General features: G+C 50.9%; 6 protein-coding genes across 6 annotated transcripts; 2 read left to right on the top strand and 4 right to left on the bottom strand.

Moving 5' to 3' along the window:
• Positions 1–1,191: 1,191 nt before the first annotated feature.
• On the top strand, positions 1,192–3,290 carry N7508_010256 (uncharacterized protein; the record flags this gene model as incomplete). Its single annotated transcript, XM_058468316.1, has 3 exons — positions 1,192–2,077; positions 2,124–3,032; positions 3,091–3,290. The coding sequence occupies 3 exons, from the start codon at positions 1,192–1,194 to the stop codon at positions 3,288–3,290; spliced, it is 1,995 nt and encodes a 664-aa protein (XP_058316162.1).
• A 133-nt stretch (positions 3,291–3,423) lies between these two features.
• N7508_010255 (zinc-dependent alcohol dehydrogenase family protein) lies at positions 3,424–4,612 on the bottom strand (the record flags this gene model as incomplete). Its single annotated transcript, XM_058468315.1, has 3 exons — positions 3,424–3,918; positions 3,958–4,371; positions 4,451–4,612. 3 exons carry the CDS (start codon positions 4,610–4,612, stop codon positions 3,424–3,426), a joined length of 1,071 nt encoding a protein of 356 aa, XP_058316161.1.
• A 210-nt stretch (positions 4,613–4,822) lies between these two features.
• N7508_010254 (cysteine hydrolase family protein) lies at positions 4,823–5,383 on the bottom strand (the record flags this gene model as incomplete). Its single annotated transcript, XM_058468314.1, has 1 exon — positions 4,823–5,383. One exon carries the CDS (start codon positions 5,381–5,383, stop codon positions 4,823–4,825), a length of 561 nt encoding a protein of 186 aa, XP_058316160.1.
• Positions 5,384–5,776: 393 nt separating this feature from the next.
• Positions 5,777–7,498, bottom strand: N7508_010253 (uncharacterized protein; the record flags this gene model as incomplete). The annotated part of the gene is made up of 1 exon (XM_058468313.1): positions 5,777–7,498. One exon carries the CDS (start codon positions 7,496–7,498, stop codon positions 5,777–5,779), a length of 1,722 nt encoding a protein of 573 aa, XP_058316159.1.
• Positions 7,499–8,665: 1,167 nt separating this feature from the next.
• Positions 8,666–9,550, top strand: N7508_010252 (GNAT family N-acetyltransferase; the record flags this gene model as incomplete). Its single annotated transcript, XM_058468312.1, has 4 exons — positions 8,666–8,702; positions 8,759–9,048; positions 9,123–9,240; positions 9,297–9,550. 4 exons carry the CDS (start codon positions 8,666–8,668, stop codon positions 9,548–9,550), a joined length of 699 nt encoding a protein of 232 aa, XP_058316158.1.
• Positions 9,551–10,064: 514 nt separating this feature from the next.
• N7508_010251 (uncharacterized protein) lies at positions 10,065–12,722 on the bottom strand (the record flags this gene model as incomplete). Its single annotated transcript, XM_058468311.1, has 1 exon — positions 10,065–12,722. One exon carries the CDS (start codon positions 12,720–12,722, stop codon positions 10,065–10,067), a length of 2,658 nt encoding a protein of 885 aa, XP_058316157.1.
• Positions 12,723–13,065: the final 343 nt, after the last annotated feature.

Raw genomic sequence — 13,065 nt, 5'->3', positions numbered from 1 at the left:
TGAAGTGGTGCAAGAACTGCTCAAATAAGTGGCCCGACACATATTTTTTGTGGGACGGAAAGGATCATGATGCATGCATTCATTGCGTAATGGGTGCTAAATTGTGGTAGGGAAATGTTATCGACCAGGGAGGATCAGATTGATGATTTCGGGGACTTTTCTCTTGCTCGTTTGGGAGGAATTCACGGGAAATATATTCTCATGCTACTCTGACTCTTACAAAAGGGCTGTTCTAAATTCGAATTCTGCTCAACCTTGCAGACAGTTGTCTCTTTCGGTCTTCGGTGGAAAAAAAATAGTTGGAAAATGAAGACTAAGTAAAAGTAGGTCGATGACCCAACATGAGCTTCTAGATCAGATAAGACAGAGCGATACCAGGGGGCGGTTATAACGGTGAATGGCAGTGTCCAAACAGATTGGTCATTTCACAAGCTGTAAGCTCTCGCCCAAGAGCTTTCATATATTTTCATTCATGGGGCCATGGCGCATTATTGAACCTTGTGATTATACTGCGTTAAGTGTTCGTCTTCGTAAACCTGGCAATCAGCCAGATACAAATGATCAGGAGAAGTAGTTAGGTATTTGGCATCCGTGGTGGAGCGTGCACGATCGAAGAGCACTTGGGGTCATGCGCGGAATATCTATTCTCCGATCTACAGCCTGAATTCTGGCCTGATTTTGAACGGTGCATCTTGATTGGGCAGAGTATGTTTGAGGGTTCACATGAATCCTTGGGAACGGCGTTGAAGGAAATATAGATATAATTAGTCTGGCGGCTTATGAGTTCCCCGTAGCTGGTGTGCCATAGTCTTTGATGATGATGAATCCAGTCCAATCCGTATAGGACAGACGGAACATATCGGTTTCTCGGGCCCCTTGATTCATCGGGTAGAAATATGCCACTTGTCGCAGAGTACGCTTCTCAGTTGGCAGTGTCCAAGTGCATGTATGTACCTTGTACCTTCTCCAACCCCCACCTCCGCACGCCAATAGTACTTTGGCCGTTCTTATCGTGAGTGAATTACACTAACCTTGTTTCAGTAAAAGTCACGCCCGGTGGGTTGGCATTGACCAATCAAATCCCCAACCGCGCGCAAGATTTACCCCAAGTGACAACCCCGATAGCTGTCTGTGGGATATAAGACTCTTGCCAGATCCGACCTTGAGACAAAGCATCTCTCTCTACTCACAATGGCAAGCCTTCACCCATTCGACCCCATCACCCCTGGGGAAATCCAATTGGCCGTTTCCGTCTTGGAGCCCGCCTTCCCCGGTGTCAAGCTGCGCTACAAGCGCATTGATCTCCAGGAACCAGCCAAACATGAAGTCGTCCCATACCTCGAGGCTGAGCGGCTGGGTCAAGTGCGCCCTCGCAAGCCGGCTCGCTTGTTGGTGGTCCTCTTCCACCGTCTCGACAACGGTTCTTTCTTCAAGGCCTTGATCAACGCCGACACCAAGTCTATCGCGTCGGCGAAGGAGCTGCCCAAGGATGTCCAGGGCCCAGTGGATATCGACGAGATGATCGAGATTGAACAGCTCTGTCTCAGTCATCCGGCCGTCAAAACGGAGATTGAGAAGTTGAAGCTTCCGGCTGGTCACACCGTGTGCTTGGATCCTTGGATCTACGGCACTGAAGATGCCAAAGAGACCCGCCGCCTGTTCCAGTGCTATATGTACATTGTGGCCACCGATCATCCCCAGAACAACCAGTATTCCTTGCCTTGCCAATTCTCTCCAGTCTTTGATGGCATCACCCGCGAGCTTGTTCGCATGGACTATCTGCCTGGTGGCGCGAACGCCGAGACGAATGAGACTCAGCCGTGGAAGCCAGTGCCTGCTGTTCAGTATGCTCATGACTTGCTTGATGAACCCTTGCGTACGGACCTTAAGCCCTACATTGTTCAGCAACCAGAGGGTGCGTCGTTTAACGTCATTGGCAATGCTGTGTCATGGCAGAAATGGCGCTTCAGAGTGGGCTTTAACAATCGGGAGGGTCTGGTCCTTCACAATGTGACCTACGATGGTCGCAACACCTTTTACCGACTCTCCTTCTCTGAGATGACGGTGCCTTACGGCGGTAGGTTCATCCCACTCCCTCTTAATGACCATATCTAACATTCTAGACCCTCGTCCTCCATACCACCGCAAACAAGCCTTTGATGTCGGTGATGTCGGCTTTGGTATCACAGCTAACCAGCTCACCCTCGGCTGCGATTGTCTCGGACACATCAAGTACTTCGATGGCTACCGCACCGACGCACAAGGAGAACCCATCCAACTCAAGAATGTCATCTGCATGCACGAGCAAGACAATGGCCTCCAACATAAGCACACAAACTACCGCAGCGGTGCAGCCACAGTCGTCCGCAACCGTCAACTGGTGGTCCAGATGATCTGCACAGTCGCCAACTACGAATACATCTTCGCATTCATTCTCGACCAAGCAGCCAACATCGAGCTCGAAGTGCGAGCAACCGGAATTCTCTCCACGGTTCCCTTCGACAACCAAAATGGAGAGACAGTCCCATGGGGTACGAACGTTGGACCGGGCGTCATGGCTCCCTTCCATCAGCATATGTTCTCCCTCCGTATCGACCCGGCGCTCGACGGCTTCAAAAACACAGTCTATTACGAAGATAGCGTGCCGATGCCCGAAAATGACACCAACCCTTACTTGGTCGGCTACACCGCTGAGAAGAATGTCATGAAGACTAGCGGCAGCGCCTCGACCAGCGTTGAGCGTCACCGCGTGTTCAAGATCCGTAATGACCACATAATCAACCCTATCACACACCACCCTATCGCCTATAAGCTGCAAACCTCGCCAAGCCAGATGCTCCTCGCACACCCAGATTCATTCGGTTCGAAGCGCGCGCGCTTTGCTACCCGCCCTATCTGGGTGACCAAATATCAAGATGATGAGCTCTTCGCTGCTGGCGAGTTCACGAACCAGAGCAAGAAGTCTGAAGGGGTTGAAGTATGGGCTGGACGAAATGATACCATTGAGGATGAAGACCTTGTTCTGTGGCATAGTATGTTACTCTCTTACCCCCTTTTTTATTACATGAGCTGTAGCTAACCCCTTGACAGCTTTCGGTCTCACTCATAACCCGCGTATCGAGGACTTCCCGGTCATGCCCATGGAGCGTGTGAGCGTCATGCTCAAGCCAGATGGATTCTTCACCAAGAACCCTGCGCTGGATGTGCCGGCTTCCAGTCAGTCATTCAACAAGTCGACCTTGCATCCTGAGCCGTCTTGCTGTGCTACTCCTACAAAGCCCAAGATGTAGATGTCTTTGCAGATATAGTTGATTCAAATGAATAAGAAGTCAGAATAACAGAGGACGTTCTTATGATCATAAAAATATATACCAACCATTTTGGTCTCAACGTATGCCCATATATGTACCTCCAAATGGAATCTCACTCCCACTGTATACACACCTTGGAGAAATGCTTCTGACTTTCCAAATATCGAAAAGCGTCCTTAGCATCCCCAAATCCAAAGACCTTCTCATCAACAATAGGCTTGACCCCGTTCTCCGCAACAAATCGATTCATCTCTACAAACTGATCCCGCGTCCCCAGCAAAAGCCCCCTAGCAATACAGACATTCAACATACAATCAATCAAAGAAGGAACGGCAGCTTGATCCTCAGACTGACCAAGCATTCCAGTCAGTGCAATGACTCCATTCGATTTAACAGCCTTGAACGACTGAGGAAGCGTGGACAGACCGCCAACATCAACGACGATATCAACGCCCCTTCCATTCGGCGTGAGCCTCTTCGCTGTTTCGCCCCATGCCAAATCGGTGCGGTAATTGATAACATGGTGAGTACCGAGAGATTTGAGACGACCTGCCTTGGCATCTGAGCTTGTCGTTGCAATTACTGTTGCGCCGACGGCCACGGCGAACTACATTTGAAGTAAGCGACCATCAATCACAGGTGAGACTTGTTCATCATACCTGCAATGCAGCAATCGACACCCCCCTGACCCCTGCACAAGAACAGAGCTGCCCTCTTTAGGGGCATGTCCAGCGATCCCGAAGAGGGCATTCCACGCTGTCAACCCAGAACAGGACAAAGTACTTGCCTCGGTGAAACTGAGGGCAGGTGGCATAGACACCAAAGCAGATTCATGGAATACGCCACGTGAACGCAATGTTCCATCGATATGCTGTCCCAATCCCGAGTTGATATCGGAGAAGCTTGGGACTTCGGATGCCGGGAGCCGTGAGACGAGATGTGTGCAGACTTTGTCGCCTGCTTTGAAACTTCTCACTCTCGAGCCGACTGCTTCGATTATTCCTGCGCCGTCTGAGCAGGGGACTACACCAGGTGTGAAGCCCGGGAGGGGAATGGATCCCTGATTATGTTAGTATGGAATTTGGAGGGGGGAAAGGCGTTCGCTATTTTTCTGCAGGACTTTCTACACATGCACTTACTTTGGCGATGACCAGATCCCGGTAATTCAGAGATGCTGCGTAAAGCTTAACGAGGACGTCAAAATCTCCTAGGTCAGGGACTGGACGGTCCTTCACTAGCTTTAGGCTACTAAACCCCTTTTGGCCTTCCAAGACCCATGAATCTGATGTTAGAGCAGACATATTGAGCATAGGAGAGTGAAAAAGGGAGAAACTGGAATGAACATTGATAAGATGTTTGATTTGTTACTTTGCCGAAACTTGAATCAGCGGGGACTACCGGCGGGGTCGGCAACGAGTCAGTCACTCCACGGGTGGAACCCTAGGTACATCATGAAGAACACAGGTCCACCAGAATGCATTGCATTGCATGCTTAGCTTCATGTCGCAGTCCTAGTGTTCGATCTTTGAAACCCACTCCTTGGCAGAAACAATGTCGGTCTTGCGCGCAAAGACCTTGTCCATAAGAACGCGGTGAACCTCTTCATCACGATCCATGCACAAATCCTCAAGGACAGTAACGCGATAATCCAGATCCATAGCCTGACGTACGGTCGAGAGCACAGCGCCACTAGTTATCAAGCCAGCAACAGCAATTGCCTCAGCCTGGAAACAGCGCAGGATCATATCGAGTTCAGTCGCGAAGAAGGCAGAGATGCGGCGCTTCATGATGACCACTTCGCTGACGGTAGGTGCCACAGCTGGGTGCACTTCCACAGACTCCATCCCTTGTTGGTATTCGCCTCGGGCAGCGACGGCTGGTACGGAGGTGTTATTGGCGTTGTTCTCTGGATAGCCCGGGCGGAAGCCGGTCACCACGTGGATCACTTTGATGTTGGCTTTGCGGGCTGCTTCAAGGGTTCTAGAAAGACGGGCTAGGTAGCTCTCGGTGTTTTCCAGACGGTCGATCACGCCGCGCTGGACATCCAGGATGAGGAGGATCGTTTTGTCCATTGTTGTGGTACGAGTTTAGACCATAGGATTGGGTGTGGTCAGTGCTAATGAATGAAAGAGGAGCATTCAAAAGAGGAGCATTCAAAAGAGGAGAAGATTGACTTTATCCCACAAATCAACCACAGGTCAAGTGTTGTCGTCGGTGTTGAGGTTCGACGCTCAATTGCGGTTCCGGGATCGCGGATCCCGGTGCCGGGATCGAGATGTTAGGAAACCATGCCGAGGGCATCATTTGGGATATGGTGATGTACATCTTCAAAAAGTGAGGACCGTATTCTGTGTACAAAAAATGGGTGCTCTTGCGTGGGGTGCTATGTATTACAGAATGTAGTTCTCGAGGAAAACCTCCAAAGGAAATATGGAGAGAGAGACAAGGGTAATCCTGTCAATCCTCTACTTCTTCATAGATACAAACAGGCTGAGCATATCGACCTTCGCTTTCAGTTCAGTATTCTCCTCTTGTATACGTGCCCGATCAGTCATCAGATGCCGGAATTTTTGCCTCTTTCGAGGTGTCTCGGCAAGACAGTCATCTAAATATTCGATGTATTTGTCGTAAGACATTACTGAACCAGACTGTTCTGCGTTGTTAGGCATTGATGTGGCAGATTTCGGTGTCTTGGGCGTGGCTTTCGGGCGCCTTGGTGTTCGTGACGGTGTTGCCGGTTGAGATACATAAGTGACACTGGCAGTATCGCTCTCACTCTCACCCTCCCTGTCCGATGACCCGTCGCCTTCGGGATATTCGGTGCGCGAAGGGTCAATGTCTTCTTGCAGGCTGTCTTGAAGCTGCAAAGATGATTCCTCAACACTATCATCTCGCTTCCCCATCTCTATCACCTCAATGGTGGGAAGAGGCACACTCGTCCGCGGTGTAGATGCTGCTATTGGAGTACATGATGTCCTAGGTGTCTGGGTCATGGAAACTTGAGCGCGTGCGCTATTCACTCTGGGGCCAGTACTCGTAGTTGAGTCGGTTTCATCTGGCACAGCCGTGGGTCGATTCCCTTGCAAACAGTTGCGAAGACGATTTATATCTGGTGGAACAAGGCAGCTTTGTTCCCAGTAATTCGTCGCTTCCTCTGCTCGTTTGGAAGAATTGATTTCGTCTTGTATCCATTTAACGAACTCGTTTTCTTCCATTGAGACGTTCTGCTTGTCCACAAACTTCTGCATCATGAAGTCTGTGTAACTCGGTCCCATGGCTCTGACAGCGATGTTTCCCATTGGGTTGATGAATTTCTGGTCGATTTGAGGAAATGGAAGACAAAGAATGCTCTTTTGCCAGCAATATTGCTCAAATTCCGGGTTTACACTAAACCCACGAGATACCAGAAGGATTCTCCACCGAAGAGAGTGATCAGATCGTGGCGGAGGTCGAGTTTTGGGCTCGAAAACATTCCTTAGCCAATCCAATGCATGTGCAGGCTCGGCCCAGCCGGACTCGTTGGACGAAATTGTAATGCTGCGAAACACCCGGGTCTGAGGAGGATTTTTACTCCTACGGACAATGTAAGGAAGCAGGTGTCTACCTCGAGACGAGCAACAGTGGATGACAGAACAGAATTGGCGTTCTTCGATTCGCCCGCGGCTTCTTCTCGGCCGAGCAAACACCAAGTTATGCTTCTTGTATACGCTGGTTTGATATGCAGCCTCTGCTAAGGCGTGGACATCATCGCTCGTGACCCGGTGCCGGCGCTTGAAATCACTGTATATCGAGAAGAACCTTTCTGCGCTATCATTCCGGTGCCCTCTTTGTATCTTTTCCGCGTCTCGTTCGGATTTTGGTTCTTTGAAAAGCTCAGACAATTCTTTGTTGTTCTTCACGAAACTGGTCTGCCAGCCCATGCCAAGATTCTGCCGCCGACGCTCGGTATCCCCAAGAAGAAGATCGAAATATGCATTGGCAATGTCCTTGACCAATGCGACATTCGAATCAAATCCGTGCTCAATCCAGCGTTTGACATGCTCAACGATCTTTTTTCCCTTTTCTTCATCGACGGCTGGTGGACCTCCCATGACACCCGATCTCCTTCGCAGAGCAGCTCCAGCAATATTCACGGCGACTTCGATTGCAATTTCGCGAGATGGAGGTATACCTTCAACAATCAACATGAGCAGTCCGACGAAGAATGCTGCATGCGAACAGCCAAGAAACAACGAGGTGATAGCCAAATAAAAGGTGTTAGATGTAGGGGTATCGGGAAGAAGCCATGCCTTTTTCAAAACGCGAGAAGAAATTTTTGATTTGAATGTGCGTTCTGGGGCTGGGGAAATTAATCGAGCGTCCACTGCATTAGCTTGAAAAGTAGACCAGCTCACATCACATTATTGCATTTGATGTGGCTGTTTGAGCTCTGTTTGCGAAGCTATCAACTCGGGTGGATGCAGTCCTACTCCACTGCGAAGGAATCCCTGTCAACCTCAAGATAGACCTGACTTATCAAGGGCCGACGGATAACGGCTAATCTGAGAATTGTTCAGTCAATCAGATAGATTGTTTCGTAATGCTCAGCAGCCTTCCCATTGACAGTTGGGCACGGTATCATCGGTACAATTTTCAAGGGTGACTTGGCATCTAGAAATGCTGCACCATTCCCAGCCCTAAGACCTGTCAATTGGGTCTTTTGGCTTCTTTGCTGTCTGCGAAAATCGCCATTTTTGATCATTTGACCAATTCTGAGATCACCCATTATCGCAATCATCACGAGGTGTTTCCCATCCTCTTCGGCATCTGGTCTCTCTCAACAAATGTTGCGGTAAGTTAATGTGGCTGCTGCTCATTCTGCAAATAGGCCGAGCCATCTGCCCCATCGTCCACTGTGACCACCCCAATGAGTAAGAATTTGCCATTGTTGGGTCGCACAAATCACTCTATAACAATCATATCACAAGTGCCGAAGTCAGACAGTCGCCGGCAGGGTCGGTTCGGGCAGCTCAGATCAAAGCTTGTGCAGAGAGGACTCCACGCGTATCCACCGAGTCGCGAGTCAGGATGAACCATCTTCAATTGATAAAGCTAGACAATTGATTTCAGCTGAGAGGAACAAGAAAACCAAATAAAGACTCAAATAGTTCCCAAGATCCGAGAAATGAACTACCACCGGTCTCCTGGGACCTGTGACCAGCTTACATAACAACCATTACGTTGATGCCAAACATAAAGAACCACACTTCCTCAGTTCACATCTCCTGCTTATAATGGCTGCGATACCCTCACAGAGAGGCCAACACATCATCGCTCACATGTGTCGCGAAATCCCAGCCTGACCTACAACAACCATGGCGCGGCCAGTCCCAATAACGCACGGCGGCCAGAGTGAATCAATCACCAACCTGGATAGATGGAAGAATGCTAATGATAATCTATCACAGAGCTGCTGAGCTCAGTAGCAGCCCTGAATGGCCGTGTCTTCGACACCGATCCCGTCGTTGCCTACATGCTCCTAAGCCTCTCTCGGAAAGAAAGACTAGCTTACCTACCGATATACTGGGCAACGCTAATTCAGTCCGCTTTGCTGAATCACGCTCTTATCACTGAAGCGGATGGCTTTAAAGCTGCTTCAGTCCTTCTTCCGCCGGGTCGATGCCTTGACAATGCTTGGAATATGCTTTGCGCCGGTTTCTTGGGCGTGTTGTGGAGGATTGGATTTCCTGGTTTTAAGGTATGATTTGCAGGAATATTTTGGATGCTGTTCAACGGTGAATTAATTGCCATGCTGATTTGAGTATCATATAGCGCCTTTGGAATGAATTCTCCGGCATGACCGACAACGCAAAGAGAAAAGGTCTGCACGGACAAAAGCGGTACTACTACCTCTTCAGTATTGGGACCGAACATGAACACCGCGGCAAAGGTATCACACTTGATACCTCCTTACTCTGAGTTCCAATGCATGCTAATATTTTCCAGGACTGGCAAAAGCCATCATGCGTGATCATCAACGGACAGCCCAAGCAGACAATCTCCCAATTTGGCTCGAGGCAACAACTCCAGGCTCCCGTGGTCTCTACCTCTCAATGGGCTTCGAAGAAGTCGAGGAGATTGTACTGGGAAAGGGCAAGGTTGCCGCCGATGCGAGTCTTCAGCCGGGTGGGCCGGGGATTCCCTTGTGGGCGATGGTATGGTGGCCCCAGTCTACTCCTACTCCTACACCTAGCTTATAGGCCCTAAAACCCGAGCCCTACTCCTGGCAGCATACTTCTGTCCATAGTGTACATTCAATCAATGACTTTCAATGGAGTTGGATACGCATTGCTTTGCACAATATGTGACATAAGTCGCTTTACACCTTGCCTTTATATGATCTGATTCATTCACCCAAAGCACTCGAAAATGGGTGAAACAATGGTGTTTTGCCGTTACGCCTCGGACTGTCGATCATTTTGAAAACTTCATTGTGGTTTGTTGAATGGCAACGTGGAGCCGGATGATCAACAGTTGCTGGTTTTGGTGGTTCAGGGGAAGTCTCCATCGCCAGGAAGTCTTTGCGAAGTTCTGAGCACACTAGACCGTTAGACTAAGTGGGAAATCACAGTTAATCTCCCCTGTACGGTACTTTGATTATAATCTCAACTACCAAGAAAAGAGATAGTATAATGAACCATATCAATTATCATTAAACCGCATTATCATAATTGCTTCCGTAAGGATATAAGAAAATCATAAACAACAAACCTCTCACAGCGCCTTGAGCAACTCCTGAACGAGCGGCAAGTAGCCGGTAACATCATCGATCAGGAGAGTAGTCTCATTGACGAACTTAGGCGTGAGCAGGTCACTAGCGTTTTCCAACAGCGAGCCGATATCGGAAATAGTAGCCGGCTTGAGCAGCTTCTTCACCTCGGGCATGACATCCGGTAGGTATCCAAGCAGATCCTTGAGAGAGCTGATCAGCGACGGGGTGAGGAGGCCATCGGCGTGCTCGACCAGGTCCGAGGTATCCTCGACGAAGGCGGGTGTGAGCAGGGTGGTTGCGTTTGTCACGATGTAGCCTAGGTCGGTGATGATGGTCGAGTTGAGGAGGGAGCGCCTCAGGTCTGGGACCAAGGGGACGACGTCGCCAAGAAGTTCCTTGAGGCCGGATACCAGGGATGGCGAGAGGAGGTCGTCGGCGCTGTCGATGAGGCCGGTGGTCTCGTTGACGAACTTGGGGGTCAAGAGGTCGTTGGCGTTTGTCAGGAGCGAGCCGATGGCCGAGATGGTGTTCTTGGTCAGGAGAGACTTGATCTCGGGGATGAGAGGGGTGACATCGGCGAGGAGAGACTTCAGGCTGCTGGTGAGGTCGGGAGTCAAGAGACTGTCGGCCTCGCTGACCAGGCTCATGGTCTCGTTGACGAACTTGGGGGTCAAGAGATCTTCGGCGTTGGTCAGGAGTCCGGTGATGGACTTGATCATGCCCTTTGTCAAGAGTGACTTCAGCTCGGGAATCAGGGGGGTGATGTCGCCGAGCAAAGACTTCAGGCTGTTGACCAGGTCGGGGGTCAGGAGGCTGTCGGCGTTGTCGATCAGGCTGGAGGTCTCCTTGACGAACTTGTCGGTGAGAAGCTCGTTGGCGTTGCTCAGCAGGTTCTCGATCTCCTTGATAGTGTCGGCCTTGAGCAGACCCTTGAGCTCGGGCAGTAGAGGAGAAATCTGGGTCAGTAGATCCTTGAGACCGCTGACGACAGCCGGTGTTAAGAGGTCGCTGGCCTCCTCAATCAAGCTAGAGGTCTGGTTCACGAAGTTCTCAGTCAAGAGACCATTGGCATTGCCGATCAGAGTCTCGATATCCTTGACATTGCCCTCAGTAAGAAGACCGCTAGCCTGGTTAATGAGAGGACCGGCCTGCTTGATGAGCTTGCTGGTCGTCGAGATGAAGTCGGGAGTGAGCAGCTTGTTAGCACCCGACAGGAGGTTCTCGATCGCCTTGGTGTTGCCCTCGGTAAGGAGACCGCTGGCCTGAGTGATGAGAGGACCGGCCTGCTTGATGAGCTTGCTGGTCGTCGAGATGAAGTCAGGAGTGAGCAGCTTGTTGGCACCGGACAGGAGGTTCTCAATGGCCTTGGTGTTGCCCTCGGTAAGGAGACCGCTGGCCTGAGTGATGAGAGGACCGGCCTGCTTGATGAGCTTGCTAGTAGTCGAGATGAAGTCAGGAGTGAGCAGCTTGTTGGCACCGGACAGGAGGTTCTCAATCGCCTTGACATTGCCCTCAGTGAGAAGACCGCTAGCCTGGTTAATGAGAGGACCGGCCTGCTTGATGAGCTTGCTGGTCGTCGAGATGAAGTCGGGAGTGAGCAGCTTGTTAGCACCCGACAGGAGGTTCTCAATCGCCTTCACGTTCTCATCGGTAAGGAGGCCGCTGGCATTGTCGATGAGAGGGCTGGCCTTGCCGATGAGGTTGGTGGTCTCGTCGACGAACTTGGCTGTGAGGAGCTTGTTGGCGTTGTCGATCAATGTATCGGTCTTCTTGACGAATCCAGACGTGAGGAGGCTGTTGGCGTTGTTGATCAAGGTCATAATCTCCTTGGTGTTCTGCGTGGTCAAGAGATCGTTGGCATTGTCGATAAGGCCACCGACCTTCTTCGAGAAGTCAGCCGTCAATAGATTGTTGGCATTGGCAACCAGGCTGCGGATATCGGTGTCGACAGGAGGGGCGAGTGAAGTAGACAAGTACTTGAAGGTGTTGGTAACCTCGCTGAGGAAGCCAGGGTCAAGCAGGTTTCCTAGACCTTCGGTGAGTTCCGAAATGTCTTTGCCGATATCTCCAAGCCCACTGCCACCGAGCAGGTTCTTGAGAGCGCCAGAAAGGGCGTCAGGGGAAACTCCGCTGGATGAATCAGAGGAAGTGGTAGACTTGGTGCTGCCGGTGCCCTCGGAGGAGGCAGCAGCAGAGGTAGCGCTAGCCTGGGCGGTCTCTGCAGCGGAGTTACCAGAGCCAGTTGAAGCACCACCCCCGAGGAGCGTGTTGACGCCATCCGCAACACCATTGACAGCAGACTCAATGGGGTTAGACTGTTCCGCCGACACGGTAGGCGCGTTTTTAGCAGAAGCAGTATCATCCTCCTGACTAGCAGCAACAGTGTTGGCGGCGGCAGCGGCAGTAGTAGGGTCCGCAGCAGGGGTGTTAGCCGCCTGCTGGTTGGCCTGGTTGGCCTGGTTTACCGCCTGCTGAGTGGCTGTGGCAGCAGTCTCAGCCTCATTGTTGGCATTCGCGTTTGCATTGGCATTGGCATTAGAATTGGCTGAATTGGCAACAGGTGCAACAGTACCAGCAGCAGCGGAAGCTGCAGATGGGGTCTGTCCTGTCACGTTGACCGCGAACAGGAGCGCGGTGGTCAAAACTGGCAAGAAACGCATGTTGTATTCTCCAAGCTACTTCTCCTTCTGATTGATATATTGTCGGCCCGGTCCAATGGCGTCGATTCCGCAAACCTGTCGTTCAAAGGTTTGTTGAGCAACGGAAGAGCCTTCAGGAGATCAAAGAGCCATTGCTGGAGCGGGCGAGCTCTTTATTTGGGCTGTGGGTGCCGATCCTACACCCAGACACGGTCCATCACCACAATGGCACTAACATAGTTTTTCGCTAGCTCCCTCTCCCGAGGAGATGGGGATCGACACCGAGGCAGATGGCTACCATGTGATGAGCAGTTCTGATCACAACTCCACAGTCTAGTGTAGAGGACGTGCCTGGGTCGTGATC

Source organism: Penicillium antarcticum (assembly GCF_028974205.1).
Source record: "Penicillium antarcticum strain IBT 31339 chromosome Unknown utg000009l_segment0_segment0, whole genome shotgun sequence".
Classification (NCBI taxonomy): domain Eukaryota; kingdom Fungi; phylum Ascomycota; class Eurotiomycetes; order Eurotiales; family Aspergillaceae; genus Penicillium; species Penicillium antarcticum.
The sequence above is the reverse complement of the archived record's forward strand: the minus strand, read 5'-3'. Positions and strand labels throughout refer to the sequence as shown.